This window comes from Tigriopus californicus, chromosome 6 (assembly GCF_007210705.1).
Source record: "Tigriopus californicus strain San Diego chromosome 6, Tcal_SD_v2.1, whole genome shotgun sequence".
In the NCBI taxonomy this organism is placed as follows: domain Eukaryota; kingdom Metazoa; phylum Arthropoda; class Copepoda; order Harpacticoida; family Harpacticidae; genus Tigriopus; species Tigriopus californicus.
The window spans coordinates 5,389,108-5,408,185 of NC_081445.1; the positions used below are offsets into that span (position 1 = coordinate 5,389,108).

Below are 19,078 nucleotides of genomic sequence, written 5' to 3' on the forward strand. Positions count from 1 at the left end.
ATAGAAACCACGAGAGAATATTGGTTTGAAGCACTCTGTTGATACAAAGAATGTGCAAAAGGAGCCAGATGACGGAAATTCCTCCTATTTTCTTAAACATTCAAGCCATTCCTTCCTCCCCGCGAATTCACCTTCAAGGGCCTAAAAAGTTCAAAAGATCCCACAAATTAGACACAGCCCTGAGGTTATGCGCTAAAAATCCCTCCACGTTCAGTTCAACGCAATAATGTCTGTGCGTCGCACATTTTAATGGGGATCCTATCATTTTGCTTTATTGGTGTTTGAGTAGAGAAAAACGTTACAAGGTTCAGTAAAGGGAATATGGAGCAACACGAACTTGCTGCCTATGTAAGCCTTTGACCAGACTTCGCTCCCCATTCATTATTCATATCAAATTAGTCTGCCTCGAAGGTAGCTTCAAGTTCAGACCAGAAAAAAGTGGGCCACGGGTCTCTGGATCTCTTTTTTTCATTGGCACATGGGAACAACCCCTTTTTCGTAGCCAACGTCAGAGAAGGAGGATGTATCTCTGACCTTTTGACTTCCTCCCATCAAGTTGAAATTGGTCTCGTCTAAGAGCTCTGGCAGGCGAAAAAGTCTGGGCCCACAGGAGGAGTCTGAGTGAAACCTGAGTGAACTCCCAGGACAAAATTAAAAGTGGTCTAGCTCTCATGCATTAGTGGTACAGGGTCCCCAAGCCACCCACCTACTTACAAGCCCTCTGTGGCCTTTCGTGGCTTTCTCTGGCCTTCCCTGATGGTGATTCACACAGAGACGTTGGAAATGGAACCTAGTCGTGTCAAGGCCGAACCAGGTTGGCGGAACTAATAGGATAACCGGAAAGCCGAGTTCTTAAACTTGTTTGGCACGAACACATTAATTCATGATAGTAGCTCCACTTGTTCATTCGTTCTTTTTCTTTCCTCGTTCCCCAGGAACAAGTCTGGCATTCTGCGAGGCCAGAAATCTCATTACCTGTCTGCTGCCAAAGTGGATCGAGATTTTCGATCGAAAACCATCTCTATTGATTGAAATGGGAGAAGGAACAATCTGCTACGACCGTCGATGCCTTTCACGATTGAGTTCATGACAGGAAAGGCCTTGCTTTGGTGTTCGAAGTCACCCCGGTGTTGTCGTTTTTCTGGTCTTTGCACCGTTTACTGGTAGACGATATGGGTGATTCATGTGCCACATTTGGCTGTTGCATGCATCAAATATGTGAACCAGAAGTGATGGTCTTGTCAAATCTTTATGGCCTTGGTGCTAATTGGTTCACCTGACCTTTTTCTCATCAATTTTGAACGTTGTTATTACAATTGAGTAATGGTCATTTTGCAGTTGTTACATTCGTGAGAAAGTCATGAAAGCATCAGGGAATTAAAAATGACCGACCACTTGAGCTACTTTGTTCGATGTTTGGTCCCCGCCACAAATCGGCCTGCCTCCATTGGAGCACCACAAATACATGTGTTGTACATCCTTTTTCATGGTTTGAATTCTCCACTAGCGTTAATGGGCAGCATTACTTCTCGTTGGTGCATACGCGTGCATCCAGGAATTGGCAACTTGGCCGACCTTGTCCGAGGCCTTAGGACATGAATGCATTTCCTTACCTGAGGTAAGGACCAATCATTTGCAGAAACTTGACTGCCTTGCACACGAGGTTGCCTCCATAGAAATGTGGACTCGTGAACGTCCAAATGAGCTCGCTCAGTAGGGTAAGGAGAGCCGTGAGAATATCCGCCGAGGACAAGTGCAGCATGAAGTAGTACATTCGGGTCATCTTGCCATTGTACGAGTAGGCCGTTTTTCGGGCTCGACTCACAATCGAAAAGAACACGTATCCATTCCCGAGTAAGGTCAGCAATATGATCGAGGACAGGACGTAGATCTTGGGATTATCCATGTCGGGGGTCTCGCCGGGATTGCTCTCGTTGGGATTGCTCGGCGGGTTGGAAGTGTCTGAAGGCAAAGGAAAGAGAATGGACATAAATACACTACGTAAGTACGTAGGTACAAGACATGCGAGAGAATGAAATGCAAGCGGACTCAAAGCTTTGATGCGCTGTTGGTGTATGATGCCCCAGAAAGGACGAGGGAAAGCAGAGCCTTGAATAAGTAATGGATCGCCATTGGTCCATCCTTAAGTTCCATGCCCTCGACCAACAACACATTTGACGGTCTATCAATGAAGTGTGGATGACTAACGAATGAACAACTGAAGCAACAAATAATCTCGAAGTTCCAAGCCACGAAACGTGTGTGGGTATTCCACCCATCGTAAAGCTACAACAACAGCTACAAACTTCCGCTGAATTGAAATACGTACAACTGCAAGTCCAGGTTTTCACTTGCCTTGCGTGGAAGTTGGACCAAACTCTGCCAACTCAAAAGTTTCGCACTGCGTTGTCTACGTGGACGCAAAATTTATCATACTTGATGTGCTCCACAGAGGAACAAGTACGAGTACCAAGGGCAAGGTCGACAAGGGCTATTTCAAAAATTAAAAAATCTCTCTTTGACAGTTTTCAAGCACTCGAGGAGTCGACTGTATGGTAGGATAAAAATACCAGACGACAAAGGCCCCTTTGATGGCACCAAATTCTTCTCGGCAAGAAAATGGCGACCTTCACCCTTTAAAAAGTGGAACACATTCCAAGGTTTGAGAAGAGTAAGATGGGCAGTTGAGATGGACAAGTGAATGAAGAATGTTCCACGATGTCTTCTCGCGACTTGAGGTCGTCTTAACGAAATATTTCATGAACTACCCACACTGAGACTTAATTATATGGTCACTGAATTCCAGACGCAAGCAAGGCCGAGCCACAAGGGTAGGTGCGTAAATGAAGCTACGACTTGCTGAATTGAAAATGACATTCATGAAAGCCCACTTGGGAACAGGGCTTTTTCCTCCAACTTAAAAAGCACATTAGAGCTCAAGTTTCGTGTCGATAATGCTCATTTGATACGCTCATTCTGTTGGAGGTGAACACATCAACATAAAATATTGATACAAAGCGACAGCAATATTTACCATTCGACGTCATTGTAATCGAAGTGTTGTATTCCATTTCCTATCTTTCTCAGTTTGTCAGAATGATGATATGAGAAGGTCGTACAATTCCTCAAGCACTTGTTGTGACGAGTGACAACCTGGAAGAAATGAAGTGGAAAACAGTTTAACAAATGAGTCAATCATGGAGACGTTTCATCCAGAACAAGGATTATTTGATTGGGATCTTTAGGTTTCCCCACACAAGATCGATACGAAATGACTTTGGCATTTAAAACTACTCGATTCCTGTGAATTTAGTTTAAATTTAATCGATTGCAATTTTTGGTTGACCTGATCATTTGGATTTTTCCAATATGATTAAAAGTCAACATGATGGATTAAGGATTTTCCAATATTACCTTTCTTGATATGAACTACCTGAATTTTCTGATTTCTCGAAACCCAATAAATCACAGGGGCTATTCGAGAAGTACCAACAGGTGAAAGAAGAAAAACATTATTGATATTTTTGTTGCTACTTTGACCCATTTCACTTCTGGAGCGCAATTGGTCCCGAGGAGCCTTTGGTCCCCCACACAAGAAGAATATCGAAAAGTATATTTGATGCCAAATCGCAGTTTGAACGCCAAAAAATCGAGCAATGCGAATAGTGATGTCAAAAGTCCGCATGACTCGAAGGTCGTTCAAGAGCAAATGTTGACTCGCCAATTCACCCAATTTGGTATTCTAGATTTTATGCCTCAATGCACACGAAAGTTCGGCAGATTTGTCTGTCCGTAGACTACAGGAAGCATGTACTATTGTAGGAACGAGTGCATACATTGATTTGTGGGTTCGAGTCTGTTGTCATCATTTGCGGCCATCTCGGTCATATTTGGGGAGGGCTTACGTAGAATCGCCTTGGGGGAGGTCCACCATTCTAAGTCCTCAGAGTTCACGACAATTTATGGAATTCCATGAAACCCGATTCAAGTGACCTTAAAGAGGCAGTGCTAGCTAGCATCCAATTTCAATAATTCAGGAGGAATTGGAACTTGGATTAATTCCGGGAACAGGCTCGATATTTGCACAGTCAATTTAAAGGCTCAAATTCATTCACAAATGGGGGATCGAAGCCTATTAGAGCATGACATGAAACGAATCGAGCAAATGTGAACGGCAAGTGAAAGAAACGATCAAGGTGACATGAGACGAAACCGGTCGGTCTTCGTTTTTTCGTGAATTCAAGTTTTCTTAACAAAACTTTTATTTCATTCTTAGCGATGAGGTTTGTTGTTTGTTCTACTAGACGACAACCAACAACAAAATGACGCATTTCAGCACTTGCCACATGGATGCCAAACATTGTACAAACCCGTATTTGATGACAGAACATTGTTGTTTTAAATAACGAATAGCAGAAGAACTCAAAACGGGAACTAAAGGAAATAGTTAGGTCATCTGTGTATAAAAGAAATAAAAATTGTTTATGCCTTTCAGAAATCACACATCCAACCTTTTATGTCAATCAATCATTCATGGAACTGTGGGCTGTGGGCTAAATTGGGGTTTATCCTATAAAAAGTGAATAATCAATTCTTTGCTAAGTTATGGATTATAATCTGTTTATTGCTAGACTCAAGTCAAACGCTGTCCAACAAGCAAATTTCATCAAACAAGCCAAGGCTACCAATCTGAGTGCGTCAAACTTTTCAAATTCGAGTCAAACACCTAGCACAAACCTTGATCCTTTCTGGAATAAGGACCGTGCCTCTTTCCTCATCTGATTATCCATGCGGGAATGGAAATTCGAAAGTTGGTCTCCTTTGCTTTAGTTGACATTTTCTGCTTTGATTTGACGTTTGGTTGCTCAGATCATTCTTCTTCTGGCCGTGCCAGGCGGCCAAATGGCCTTGATTACTACTTTCTGGATCCTCATCCGCTCCAACATGCGTTTATTTATAGCTGACCCCGAAAAGAAATATCCTGATAAGCCATAGAGAAACGGACGACTAGTTGTGTATGGCCTTGGATTAGGTCTTGAATTTGGGAAAGGCCTTAAATACAAATTGAAGTGACTTCACAAATGTTGACGAACGAGGGGAATCATTTTTTCACGTCAAATCATCACGGAAGTGCCGCTGAGAGTTGAAGCACCAGAGCCTAGTTCTTTAAAGCAGAGTAGAGAATTTCGGATTGAGACAAGATCCAACTTTGAACGAAATTCAAGTTATCATCTGACTCAAGGAAAATACAAGCAAGCATTTCTTGGAAGAGCTGGTATGTATAACCAAGGGGTTTGAGGACCTGCGGCAACAAGACGGCACTCTTCTCCCCAGGTAGCATGGGTTCAAACCCCGGTGTCTTTTAGACAAGAGTCGTGCCGTAGTGGTTAGAATTCCATTGTTGTCCCCGACCTTCCTCTTAGAGCGAACTGTGGCGTCAACCTACCTTTCGACTACTAGACTGCAGATTGAAACGGGGTTAGTGGCTTGATGACATTCACAATTGTTCCAAGTCCAAGTAGAAACAACCGCATTCCAACGGACAGAGTTTATTTCGTAAATTATTGCTTTGGTCAAAGAAGCTAGAGAACAGACTGGCTATTGGTATTTTGGGGAAATTATTGTACAACTAAATTGTATGTAGATATGGACACTCAATATTAGGGAATCGTCTGTTACAAGCTTGATTTTCGGAACACAATCTTTCAATTAAACGAGCTAGCAATGACATTAAGACACGCAGTAATTGAACATCAGGAAGAAGATCATGTAGCCATGCTCTCACCAATTTATAGGGTGTTGTCACAGTAAAGGACCAACTTATAGTTTTCACATGTCCTCAATAGCTTTTTTTTCATATTTTGATATCAATTATATTTTGACATCATTAACACTCTTTGAGTGAACAAACACGCATTAGATCACGTTTCTAGAAGATGTGGTTTGATTCCCATTCTATCCAAAACCTCTTGGGCCATGCAAAATACAGGATTGACCGTTTTTTAGCTTAGTTTCTCTTAAGAGAGAAATTCCAGCAAGGCCAAAAAGGGTGTGGAAAGGATCGGGTAGATCACCAGTTTCAATGGGCATTGATGTAGTAAATTAAAAGGTTATTATTGGCACACAAACAAAGGATTGCCACGTCTTCCAAGCAAAAGCCACTTTGAAGTTACTAATTTTCAATACCAGATGTCTCAAATGAAATTGGTCCAAAATCTAGTCTAAATGAATTAACCTGCAAGAGATGACACCTGCTAATCACCCTCTGGAGGCGCAAAGATGGTTCAAACCAGAAGTTGATAGATATAGATGTGGTGCCTCGCCATTCATTCTGATTACAAATCCAATTATTGTCGCTAAAGTTCGGGTGATCCGTTCTTTTTGAAGCACCCTGTGTTGACTAGTTTGCTGTACAGAACAGAGACTTTCAGACTCTAACCCATACTCACAAACGGAGCACCAGTCTAGTACAGACCTATTGGAAAAGATAAACAATGCAAGGTCGGGTAAGGGATAATTCCTCCAACCCCAGCATAATTGCACACTAATTTGAGCCTTGGAGAAAGTGCTAAATCAGAGTTCAAGCCATACACTCTTAAAATAATTCACCTAAACTGGAAAGAAAACCACCAGAGATATGTTTCGTCTTTGCAACACACGGAAACGTAAAACATACAAAAGGAAATATTCCTACTTTGCTGAAAAAGCAGCTTGCATATTCAGCAGCTTTTGGAATAGATTGTATGTAAGCAGCCTGAAAAGGTGACCCTCATCTGCAAATGCTAAATTATGAAGCTAACCAAGACAACCAATAACCACTGTTACAGGCAATGAAGGCACAACACACATCTATCATGTATCCTGTAAATACCTCCGTGATGGACCAGTTTTCCCCAACTCGACTTTGGTTACTCCATAATTCAAGAATGCTGGTGGAGTTTTAACCTAGCTCACCCCTAGCAACCACCTGGATTTGAACTCAACAACTTCGGAATGCTCGGGCAAGCCCTCCTCCTTCTCCTCAGCTGTCTTCTTCAAATCCATAGATGACAGCACGGGATGGTAGTTTTAGACCACCAACATTCTTCAACTAGGGCTCTGAATTTAATACAGGGCCCTATCTTCAACGATCTCCCCAACTAAGGGTGGCTTTACACTACGATAGAAAACCAGGATTGAATCCGGTTTGAGGATGGAAGTCGGACTATTGCTGGGGCAAGTCTAGACTTGAGTCCGAGTCCTTTCTAAAAGACTCAAATCCGGATTCTTTGTTTTAAATTTCCCAATATGAGTCTTTTTGTTCGACTTGAGTACAATGAAATACTCGGGTCCTCTGCTGGACTCGCCCCAGCACTAGTCCGACTTCCATCCTCAAACCGGATTCAATCCTGGTTTTCTATCGTTGAGGAAAGACCGCCCCATCACGGAATATATATTCTTGGCTCATTTTGATCCAAATTGGAATCGATCACGATCAGCTATTTCTTGAGCACCAACTATTTTGATATTTGAAAGACTATTCTTCAATAACCAAGCTCATATGGTACAAATTTGAATACATAAGCAGTTTTCCATGCTTGATATTAATTGTCTTTTCCAGTCATACATTAAAAATGAGGTTGCCGTGATGGTCTCATATCAAAGTATGATCAATCAAAGCTAAAAACTTCCTCGTCGTCTTCAAAGCATGAAAGAATATGCACAAAGACGCTCTAGACTGTGGCCATATTTGCCTCACGTTTGCATAATATCCCATTGTGGAATTGCTTAATTTCTTTTAGATTGGTACATATAGAAACTTTGCCCCCACTTTGAGGAAAAACCAAGGGAGAGAAGGAAAGATTAGTCAAATCACGTGACGTCGACAACGCACCTCGGTGACATTTTGGGGTATTGTGCTTTTCTGAACCTTTGAGCTTTTTCTCTTTAAAGTGATTTTGTATAAAATCACGAACACCGAGGGCGCATTTGAAGTGAGCGCTTAAAAGTGTTGCGTTGGTTGATGTCCTGGGTACAAATTGGCAATCGGATCGTTCTTGTCTTCAAAGATCGAATTTCTCATTGTCAATCGTTACAATAGGACGTAAAGAATGCTTTTCTTCCAGCTTTAGAGCCAAAACAACGTTTGTTTTCACATCTCTTTGAGACACATTCATGGCTGCTAAAAGCCTTTTGAGATCAAAGAAATGTTGAGCTCTCCGCCAGATTCAAGATTTATGACATTCGTTTTCTGGAGCTCTCGAGCTATTCTGACAGAGGCACAACAACGACAACAACAACAACAAATCGGTTTCAACAAGTTTGAGCATTGAAATTGAGATCGTGTGCAGAAAGCAGGCCTGATGAGGCTCAAATGATTGGCACACTCTAGATGGCGGGCTTCAAAAGCCAAAACTTGGTTCCCTTGTTCCAACTTTCGTTGTTCCTTCGTTCCTTCGTTCTTCCTTCCTCGTTTCCTGCTATTGGCACACTGGAACCTATGTAAAGTGCAAGTGTGTGCCATGAATAGTGGTACATACTACGTAGTATATGTATACAAGCCATGCGTACAAACACTAAGAGGCCTTCTTTCCTCCCTTGGTGTTGCTTTTTAACTTGAGAAGGTTTACGAGTGCTCATCTTGATAATGGATGAGGCCTCGTGTGCACACAAGATTGTACACTCTATGCATATGATTACTCAAATGCCAACCCAAATTCCAGTCAGTCACAAGTGCGTCCATGAACACGCTCTATGTATTATCATGCCAGTAATGCATTTCCAGGCGTGTTTCAACTCGGGTCCCGTCCTGTTACGACAACAACAAGAGAGAACCCACCAAGTGGAGGGTAGAAAACCAGGATCCTTTAATTTCTTAAATGCTTGTTTGGGTCAAAATTTCGTTGACACATGTCACAAATCGGGAGACTCTGCGATGAACAAACGTCCCGTGTTGATCAAACGAACAATAGAGACCAACACATCAAGACCAACACTAGAGCAAATGGTGGCCTAAAGATGAATGAAATATTTCAAGTGAGGAACTATTTCCGGAAGAGGGTCACTCATGAATCGCACAAAGAAATCAATTGATAGGTCCAAATCATTACGATTGCATCTTAGGAAGATGCATTAGGTTTTCTCGATCGACCGGTAAAACTGGAAGGCAACCCGAAAGAAACCCAAAATTTCTTGAGAATTATAAAAAGTTCACCAATTCAACCAATACGGTACAAGCTTCTTTTGTTTCAATTTGTAAAGTCTTCGCAAGTATCAATACTCAGACGCATCGAACCTCGGAGTTGAATGGATTTAAAACACACTTTTGACTAGTGCACTCCAATAAAAACCTTTTTATTATAGTTGGCAATGAAAAGAAAGAAATGAACAGAAGACAAAAGTAACGGTTAAGTTTGGAGCCCCTTGTTTGAAACTGAAGCTACGATTGAGCAAGCATCTACAGGACCGTTTATCCATTCCACAGAACAAATTCAAAATATCTTAATGAAAAAGAGCAAACATGATAAATCAATGAGATGCAAATGCTTCGAAATGCCCTATTAAGTCGAAAAAATACGAGAAAAAAAATCTCCCTGACCTACGGCTCGAAGATTCTGGTTAATAAACAAACTCGTGAGAGAACGAGCTCTTAACATTTTCGCCACATTATGGGAAAGCAACAACTTTTTCCATCTTTCTTGACATCATCACCGTTCTTGGGAACCCAAAACTTTTGATCTCGATCCCCAGAGTCAACTTCCATAGCAAAAGGGGAACACATACTTTTCATGAAAGGGCACGACGCTTGTTGTGGAACAACGGATATTTTCCCCTAATCTAAAGTACCTTCCAGACTTTATTTTGACAGTTCTCCATGGTTTGAGGCCCTGATCTTCCTGTTAATGTCAAGCTCGTCTGTATTTTCATGACCGCCGATCCATCTAAACGGGACAACGATCTGTTTCTCAGCAGACGGAAAAGAGTATGCTTTTACAGTGTTCACTCATTTGTCCCCACTCCATCGCTCCCATAAAAAAAACTCACCACGCCTCAGATCCAGGAAAAAAGACAATTGCACCAACTGAACAAGAGAGCAAGGAACCATCACCATAGAAGAGAGCAAAAATGGTGCGGAAAAAGTGTGGAATGCGGCCATAGAGGGAATAACTTGTCATTAATCTATTGGGTGAATAGATCAACCTGATTCACTTAATCATTTCTCTTGCTTGTGGAGTTTCAAGCGCGAAACTCAGCCAAATTGTGAATGTGAATAATCGTTAGCGGGTACTTTTGCTAGAGAGATTAAAATCCCATCTACAGTAGTATTGCAAGTTCAAGTTACTCATTCAAGTGCAGACATTCAGTGGACGTATTTGAGCTAGTAGACCTTTAGGCTTCTCACCCAAAAAGAGAATGGGTTGCGAAAATGAGCTTGGAACTGAAAGTAACAACTAATACTTGTAAGTGATGATTCGTAAGAAATGCAATCAATTTTGAATCTCAGTTAGGGCGTAACGTCTAAAAATATGGTTTGCAAAGATTGGCAATATTTGAAGGCCACTTTTCAACAACCATAGTTTTGGGACAAACCCTGGGGCCATTGACAGTGCACGGTGGTTAAAAAGCTAAATCAATTTTCTAGAGAAATACTCAAACACATCTTGGCATTTTCTAGCTCGCAAAGTCAAAAGGAACAAATTCAAACTTTATTGAACTTTTCCAACAACGTTTATTGCTTGATGGGTTACTAGCTCGATAAAAACTAACATGCCTCAAAACATTTTACAATATTGCAATTTTCAAAAGTCTATATGATGGAATTTCGAAGCACATATAGTTGGATCCTGAATATAAATTAGCTTGTGAATTATTTAACCATTACTGAGTTCAATGGGAATGAACGGTTCTGTTTTCATGCGTTTTATCCCCAAAATATCCCGGTTATATATAAACTCAAATTCAAAGACAAAAATTACCTTCTACTCCCTTGACATTGAAAATCTATATCAATTGTCTGGACATTTGAGGTGTTTTTTTCAGTTTCTGCCTTCGACAATTTTATGTATTTTGATCCAATGCCATCATTTAAAGCCGAGCTAGAAAAGTTTTTAAACACGATTCCAAACCAGCCATATGTACAAGGTCTATTTATTTCTGCTAATTCTAATTTATTGCAAGATCCGATATTTCACCGTGCTTGATTTTGTCCACTATCTCGTGGGCAATTCATATCTTTCAATTTCTTACCGGGGATTTCATCCCTTGTATCGGTGGAAAATCCGGAAATCGTTCGGAAAAAAGATATCGGGGCATTTTGGAGCTAAAATGCATGGAAACAGAACCCGTCACTTCCCACATAACCCCGAAGAGGTTTAATAGTCCACTTGCTAATTTGTATTCCGAATCGAACTATCTATCCTCTAAATTTTCATCATGTAGGCTTTTGTAAATGATAATTGATAGTTCTTTAAAAACGTTTTTAGACATGTTAGGTTTTAATCTGAGCTAAACATCCCAAAAGCAATAAAACCAAAGTTCATGTGGTTTTGCGAAGTAGAAAATGCCAATATGTGTTTGGATAAGCATTTCCATCAAAATCTAAAATACCATTATAACCGTGGTGAGTCTATTTCTCCTCTTCTGAGCCGTCATAGATTAATTCCTTCTTCTTCGGTGTTTAAGCTAAAAGGTCCAAACGCTTCTTACGAATTATTGATATTGTTTCATTCAGGAGTCTCGGTCGTTCGAAGGAAAACAGATACAAAAGCGATGTCAATTCGAGATGATTGTTCTTGGACTAGGTTTAACGATGGTCAAGTTTATCTCTTACCGAGTATAATTAGTTTTCTTTTTGTTTAGTGCTCGTCTAGAAATATACCCCACTTAGATACACAACTTTCCGTGCTACAAATCTCTTTGTTCAATGCTAACTTGCTGGAAGTCGACAAATAAGATAGAAGATTCAAGAAGAGGCCATTCTGCCAGTTCCTTTCCAAAAGTCATTGATCAAAAAGGGAGGCAAATTTCCTGCACTTTAAGGTAAAGAGTGTCTCCAAAAACGTGTAACACTTGAGGCTCGTTGGCATAATTTGTAGTTGCCCGCACAATAAAAAATAAATAAATTTAATACCAACTTTGAATCTCTTGCCCATTGAATCAATCAGATTTTGAAGTAACACACGGAACTTGGCGACCTAATCCATGTTACTTGCTTTTCAACCAGTCCAATATTTACAAACTAAGATCATTTAAAATGAGCGCCATTAGCTGGGCCCAAATCGTTGTACAAACTCATCCAGCTTCTCCAAATTTTGAAATACAAGATTATTCACCAATAAAGCCGAACACTCTTCAAAGTTGAAATAAAATCATAGCATTAAAAGATGTTTTTGCTTGTGTCGTCAATTGTCATTCATCCAATAGAAAGCAAAAGAATAAGTCAAACTGAATGACATAGGCTGCGCCACAGTGTAAACATTGACAAAAACCACCGAGACACTAATCTAACATGAAAAACATGCTTCAACCCCTGGAGATTTATAGGTCTCTGTGGACAACTTTTGAACCCCCTTCATTTAATTGAATGTCAAAATGTGATGAAACTGGGTAATGATCCTAGTTCTCCCACGACTTTGGGTGACTTAATTTGCGACATCCTTGAACTACATAACTCTGAGTGAAAAGCAGGAGCTCCATCATGCTGGTAAATCATAATTTACATATTTTCAACCATTCTTGTAGGCTGATTCTAAGAAAGAGGAATGGTTAAAAAAGCAACAAATGTTAGTAATTCATGTTAGCATTGTGTTTTTGTGTCCTAGTAACTTCTTCGCCTACTGCATGATTGTGCATTTAAACCACCAGTTATCCTCTCTGATAAGATGAAGTGGTTTATTTCTTTTCTTCACAACACCCTGTAAGTAACACAAAAGTGGAGCTCCCTTGATCTGTCCGTAGGAAGTTGATAAATAGCTCAAAAGGAGCAGCATAAACCCGTGCATAAACCAACGGAATCTTTTCATAAGCAAAAATGACAACATAATCTTTGGCCTTGAGTAATGGTAAATTGAAACTTTATCCATTCACAAGATAAAAGATTGCAAAAGCTGGACAGTACAACACAATGACAATTATTTTTTTCAATACTCAGATTCCTTTTCCGTGATCAGATGTTTCGGACGACCAAATTAGGGATTAGGTTGGCAGAGCCCAGACTCAAACAAATATCTAAACTGTGTGAGCTTGAGACTTGCTCTGGGATCTAAAGGATCTGAACGGACCTCTTCTCTTCGAGGGAGAGAGCAAAAAAAAGGCACGTAAGGCTTCATTTGGAGAATCGCAGAGGACACTCTCGTCTCTCTTATTCTGCATTCAGCTAATTGGTTCTTTTACGATTTCAAATTTGACATTGCTATCAAAATAAAAGGCAAATAATCTTGACGTAGTTGCTGAAGCATGGCGACACCAAAGAAATTATTTGGCCTAGATCCGTGGCTAATTTCGGAAATTGGGAAACTCGCCTAAACTAAACTCTAGCGGAGGCTTAGAGGCCCATTGACAAAGTATTTGCCAGTCAAGTAGGATGCATTTCCGATGGAAGCCACGGACGGATGAATGCGGCCAATGGTTAGAGTTCTCGACTTTTGGATGGACCACTCTCCTCCATTCGGCAACTTCAACGATGCCTCAAGTTCTGAACAAACATGACGATGCAAAGTTATGCTCACCCTTTAACAGGCCAAGGTCTCCATTATTGCTCTGGACCCCCCGAATTGTGCACCACCCCTCACTTCACTTCGTCAGCTAATCTTGGAACACGCCTTGACTGGATAGACTGGACCCTAAAGTGAAGGGGATCGGTTAGCTTTGGGGTGACGAGGAAGAGCCTCTTGAGGTGCAACAACACAAACAACTCGTCCAGGATCAACAACCAACTGACCGTCCAATCCAGTCTCTAAATCTCTTACCAACTCCCGTCCAATCCGTAGCTCGAACTTGAACTCGGAGACGAGTTTTGAAGTCTTTTAGAGGACAACGAGGCGACGCAAAACCCACGGAGGCCACGGATTTAGAATGCCCAGAGAGCGAGAGGGCGAGCAATTCCCGGCCAACTTCTAGCCGAGGCGAGATCGAGAAAGAACGAACGAACCTTAGATGTTCATTGGGATTGGATATTACTGTATTGTGGCAGAGGGCAGACAGGCAGGCAGATAAACGGGCAGGCAGGCAGGCAGTGGAAAGAAAAGAGAGGCGAGAACATCTCGAGCTCGGAAGAAAACTGCCTCATAAGGAGAGACCACCGCTAATTCACGATGGATGGAATGACAAGACCAGGAGGATTTGAGACGATGCTCACGGCAGCCATCAGTGGCAACATCACGACGGGGGAAATTCGAGGCTTGTTGACTAAGCTCAATTGTCATGAGGTGGATTTGGAAGGCTGGAAAGACTTCTAAAAGGAAGAGGGAAAGACACACACCACAGGGAATGAACGAGGTCTCCCTCATTCACACGGAGAACCGAGGCTACGGTTATAATGCCACGTGGCCTTGAGAAAGATGAAACCATTTAGCTTGTGATGAAATGTACGCTCAATTCAAGAACGGGATGGAATGAAGACCCCGCATAACCAATACTTGTTTACTTTCTATGATCTCTTCTTGAACCATTTGAAATGAAAACTATCAAGCGCAAATCCAATAGCACGATGAACTTTCAATGATAAAAACATGATGACAACAACTTAAATATGGCGGAACCGCTCTATCTGGTTTTTTTAAAACTGTATGCATGAATAATATGCAATGCAATCAATCAAATTGAAGACCAACCAGATTGAACAGTAAAGTATTGAAGAGAATCAGGTTTGTTTTGAGCCCTCTCCAAGCACGAATGTTTAGAATCATTCTACAATAGGCAAATGACCCTGTGTCACCATTGCAAAAGTGGAGCCATCCTTGATGAAAACAAATCAACATTTTCATATTCAAGGCAACCTAAAGACTTATTCTAGAATAGTTACGGAGTGTGTGCTCTTCTTTAGTATTAGAGTTTGGTCGCCATTTGCCAGGACGAGGAAACGATGAGTTAGTTTCGAACCAAAAGGTGCCCAAAGGGCACGTTGGGCAATATAGTCCCATCTCCAATCACGTTTAAAAAAAAAAAAAAGTGGCCTTTTTTCAAGTCGTTTCTCAGACCAGACCACAGAATACCTACGTTGTCTTCCATGGACTCGGATATTTTATTGTAAAGTAACATTGATCCACCAGGATCGTACCACTTTTCATGATCCCTGAAAGTGGCCATGGATTGAAAGCATTTGGAACGAGCTAAAATTTCAATATTGGTTGAACCCAGGGACTGGAACAGATGGCGGTGTGTGGTGAGTGCCGCATGGGAACCTCCTCTTCCAATGGAAAAGGATCGGGGACAAGAATTGAAACAAGGATCTATCGGACCAGGCAATTTTGAACCACTCAAAAAATATTATACATGACAAAATGGAATTCAATGAATGTCATCTGTACATAAAAGTCGCAATTTCCAGGTCAAGTGTCCCCGGTAAATAGGCCTGAGTTGTAATGGTGCGTTGTGGTTGAAAACAACATGTTACCACAATCACGATAAGTGTTGGAAGAATACCTCTGAATTCGTTAGATTTAATTTGTATGTCGCTTCCTTGATTTCCTGCCATGGAAATTTCGGTATTTGATGTGTTATTTTGTGACCAATGGACACCCTGAAGAAAGAATGAAATTAAAGTTAAGTTTAACTTTTGTTAAAGTTTTTAAGTTTTGGACCTTGAGTTATACGAATTGGGAAAGAGACGAACGACAAAAATTTAGAGACCATCACGGCTTTTTGAAGAGGAAAGTTGGAGAGTTTTGAATTAATGTGGTGAAGGAAAGAGGAAAAACATTGTCCACAAACATCGAGGAAACCTTTATATTCATCAGAGCGAGCCAACGCAGTTATAAGAGTACAGGTACGTATTACTCCATGCAGAAAAACATCGTTCTTGGTGAAATCCACTTGGAGCGATCGCAAAGTAAAGTCTGAGAGTTGTTCCCAAATAAATGAACTCTGAGTGAAATCGACTGGAAAAACTTAAAGCTTACGCCGCAGACACCATATCTTTCGACTTAAAACATTNCTTCCTGACATTGTGTGAAAAAGAATATATACGAGGTTGGTTAGGCTCCAGTGAGTTAAGGCAATGCTTTATTATTCATTCCAATCCTTTTTTGCGGTCGTCCATGAATTTCAGCATTTTCCTTTCGTAGCCTTGGATTCATGGACAGCATCCACGCTGTTCCTCGTCTTTTCACATGAGGTTGTTTTTTATCTTGCAAAGTCTGCATTCTGTCTCTCGGATGAAGATGGATCGTCCCACTACTACCGTAGTACAACTCTAGTACAACTGTAGTACAAGAGCTTTGATTGGAATGCAGTTTTATTCACCGCTTCGTTGCTTCAAAGGACGTTCCACACTCTTCCAACTTTTGTGCAACAAAAAAGGGATGGTGGTGAGGAATTCTTGTATGTCAGGGAACAGAAGGGAACTTGTACTGTGAAAGTTTTTCTTCTTCCTCTTTTTGTCGCCTTGACCTTGACACAATCAGGTCGGCCGGACCCTGACCCACAAACAGGTCCCAAATATTGTCTGGTCCAATGACGGCCAAAGTGGCCATGATTCGTCTGGGTTCCCACCACTGGTGTTTATCTGTCTATTCGACTGTATGAGTGGATCGCTCCTTTTTTCTGCGAATTCCACACTTTTTTCCGACAGAGATGTACTATGACGACCATAAACGGGATTCTATTGATACACTCTTCAAAACTGGCCTTTAACATATTCCCAAAATATTGGTTGACAAGTGCTTGGGTATTTTGCCCCGAGCTTTACTGTTTGTGCTCATGCCTTTCACGTGGAGAATGAGGGGCCTATTCATGGCTTTGGGGATTGGAACGGAAATATTGCCAGTGACAGATGGAACAGAGTTCCACAACATGAGTCGAATGATCTTGCAGTGGATTGAGAGATTCAGGGGGATGATGGATGGTGGTGGATCATTCACCAAGGGAAATGATAAGTCGAACGTTTAACCGTCTTTAGCAGCTCAACTTCCCTAAGGATATCTTTGTTTCCCGTCGAATGATCGGGGAGTCTGAGAGAGCCACAGAAAGGTTCCACTCGTCTTGAGATGGAGACGACGATACCTTCACCGTGTTGACAGGTGATTCTGGAAAGAGTGTTTCCTCGAATCAAGTTTCGAGTTCACACATGAAAACGCTCGGAGAAGCGAGGACTTTGCTCCCATCTCCAATTTCCACATATCTGACGAGGGGGAAAAAGTGGAATACGGGACAATTCCTCCACGATTGATACCCGTTCCTGCCGTCACACGCGTACTTACGTAGAAATATCTGCTTTGTCTACGTCCGTATTCAGGCACTTTTCAAAATCCCAATTCCATTTGTTTTAAGGTGGTGTCCCTCAAAATGGCTTCCAGTTTCAAAATATCTGGTGTAAAAGGACTCCAAACGAAAAAGTTTCCTCTCCTGTTCACTTGTCTATGCTACATGCGTACGCTTACTTACCTTTTCAAAGGCCAACTAACATTGACAAATGCCCACTTCCCTCCTTCACTTTCCTACTCGGAATGTTATGTTGTTATCTTGGAGCGAGAAAGCTCGCTGCTCATTTCACGGCCGAATCCATTGGAGCGTGTTTGGTTGGCTGGTTGTTATTTCTCTCCAAGTCCCGAGATACATTAGGATTGCCAAAGATTTCTTCCGCCCTCATTTTGTGGGGATGAGGAACGCAAGACGTGTCACCGGATGCTGTTGTTGGTGGTGTTGTCGTTGTTGTTTGCTGAATAGACAATGATGCCCATTCTTGGGTCGGACAATGGGTAATCGGAAATGTGCCGGAATCCAGGAATTTGCTCGAAAGCCAGTCAAGCACTCGGGAACAAACACGACCGGAAAGGAAGCGAGATTTCAATGATCCTCCCAATGCGTTTTTCAACTTAATCAATCACAGAGGCTCAAAGCACAACAATGTTCGATGTTGGGACATGGCGCTTTTTGTTCCGAAAAAGAATACCATCTGTAAGTACTTGATTGGAGCATATAGACTTCAGCAATTAAAGTCGGTAGACTGATGCTGGGTTTTAGCCCCGATAATCTTACCTATAAAAACACAATTTGGAAAAAAAAATCGTTTGAAGGCCAAGTAATTATAGCATGAAAAAAGAGTGTTTTCTTGCACAAATAAATTCCAGTTCAACTGTACCAGACTACAAGAAATCTCGTTTGCATGATTTGGGGCTGATGACAAGAATTTCAAGACACCAATTTTGGCCACATGTTTGACACTAAAAGCCAAGAAAGCCATTGATTCAACGAAGTACCAGAACGGATGGTCGAGATAAAAAAAGAGAGACTTCTGAAATTGATCTGATATTGTTAAATAACTCTTTTATACTAAGTGATTTGTGGCTTGCTCTTGGGCCATAACATCATTTTTTGTCTACATTTGTTATTGTATTTGTATTTAAAAATATGTAAGCCTTTAAGGCTATTTTAGAGGTGCGAGAAATGGTGGGCATATTGTGGAATCAAGGGGTGAGCTGAGGGTAGATGACAGGTGTGACGGATTGAAAGGTTATAAAGGACAAGAGTTGATGAATTTTGCTATGCTATTTTTGAACTGTGTTAATGTGGTGGCATTTCGGGTAAGTGGACCGATCAGGTTCCAGAAGAGCCTTCCCTGTACATAGAAGGTGGCATCCTCCGGCACCGCGAGGTTCACATCCTATTTGGCCTGGCTTCTTGTTGTTCATTGTTGGTCGATTGGTTTGGTTGGTTGCAGTAGGATGTGATCTGGATGCTGACAAGTGTTCATGATCTTCCAAGTCTCTATTAGGGCGGACTCAGCCGCCATCTGGTTAACAGACTTACAAAATACAAAATACTAAAAAATATGTACATGGGAAAAAGAATATTATAAATGGTCACTCATCAGCACGATAAAATTCTCTTTCTTCCCATTTCAAATACCGCTCACTTTCTCATTTTATGTCATATGCGTTTA

The 19,078-nt window shown here is 41.3% G+C and overlaps 1 protein-coding gene across 1 annotated transcript in view; it reads right to left on the reverse strand.

Annotated features, from left to right (window-relative positions):
• Positions 1-14,045, reverse strand: part of LOC131882659 (vasopressin V2 receptor-like) — a 24,447-nt gene extending 10,402 nt beyond the window's left edge. Inside the window, exons 1-3 of the mRNA XM_059229882.1 lie at positions 13,707-14,045; positions 3,035-3,153; positions 1,614-1,962 (exon numbers count right to left, since the gene is read on the reverse strand). Of these exons, the coding sequence (XP_059085865.1) occupies positions 1,614-1,962; positions 3,035-3,071 (386 nt within the window). The 5' untranslated portion in view covers positions 3,072-3,153; positions 13,707-14,045. The remainder of the gene's footprint in view (positions 1-1,613; positions 1,963-3,034; positions 3,154-13,706) is intronic.
• Between the last annotated feature and the right edge of the window lie 5,033 nt (positions 14,046-19,078).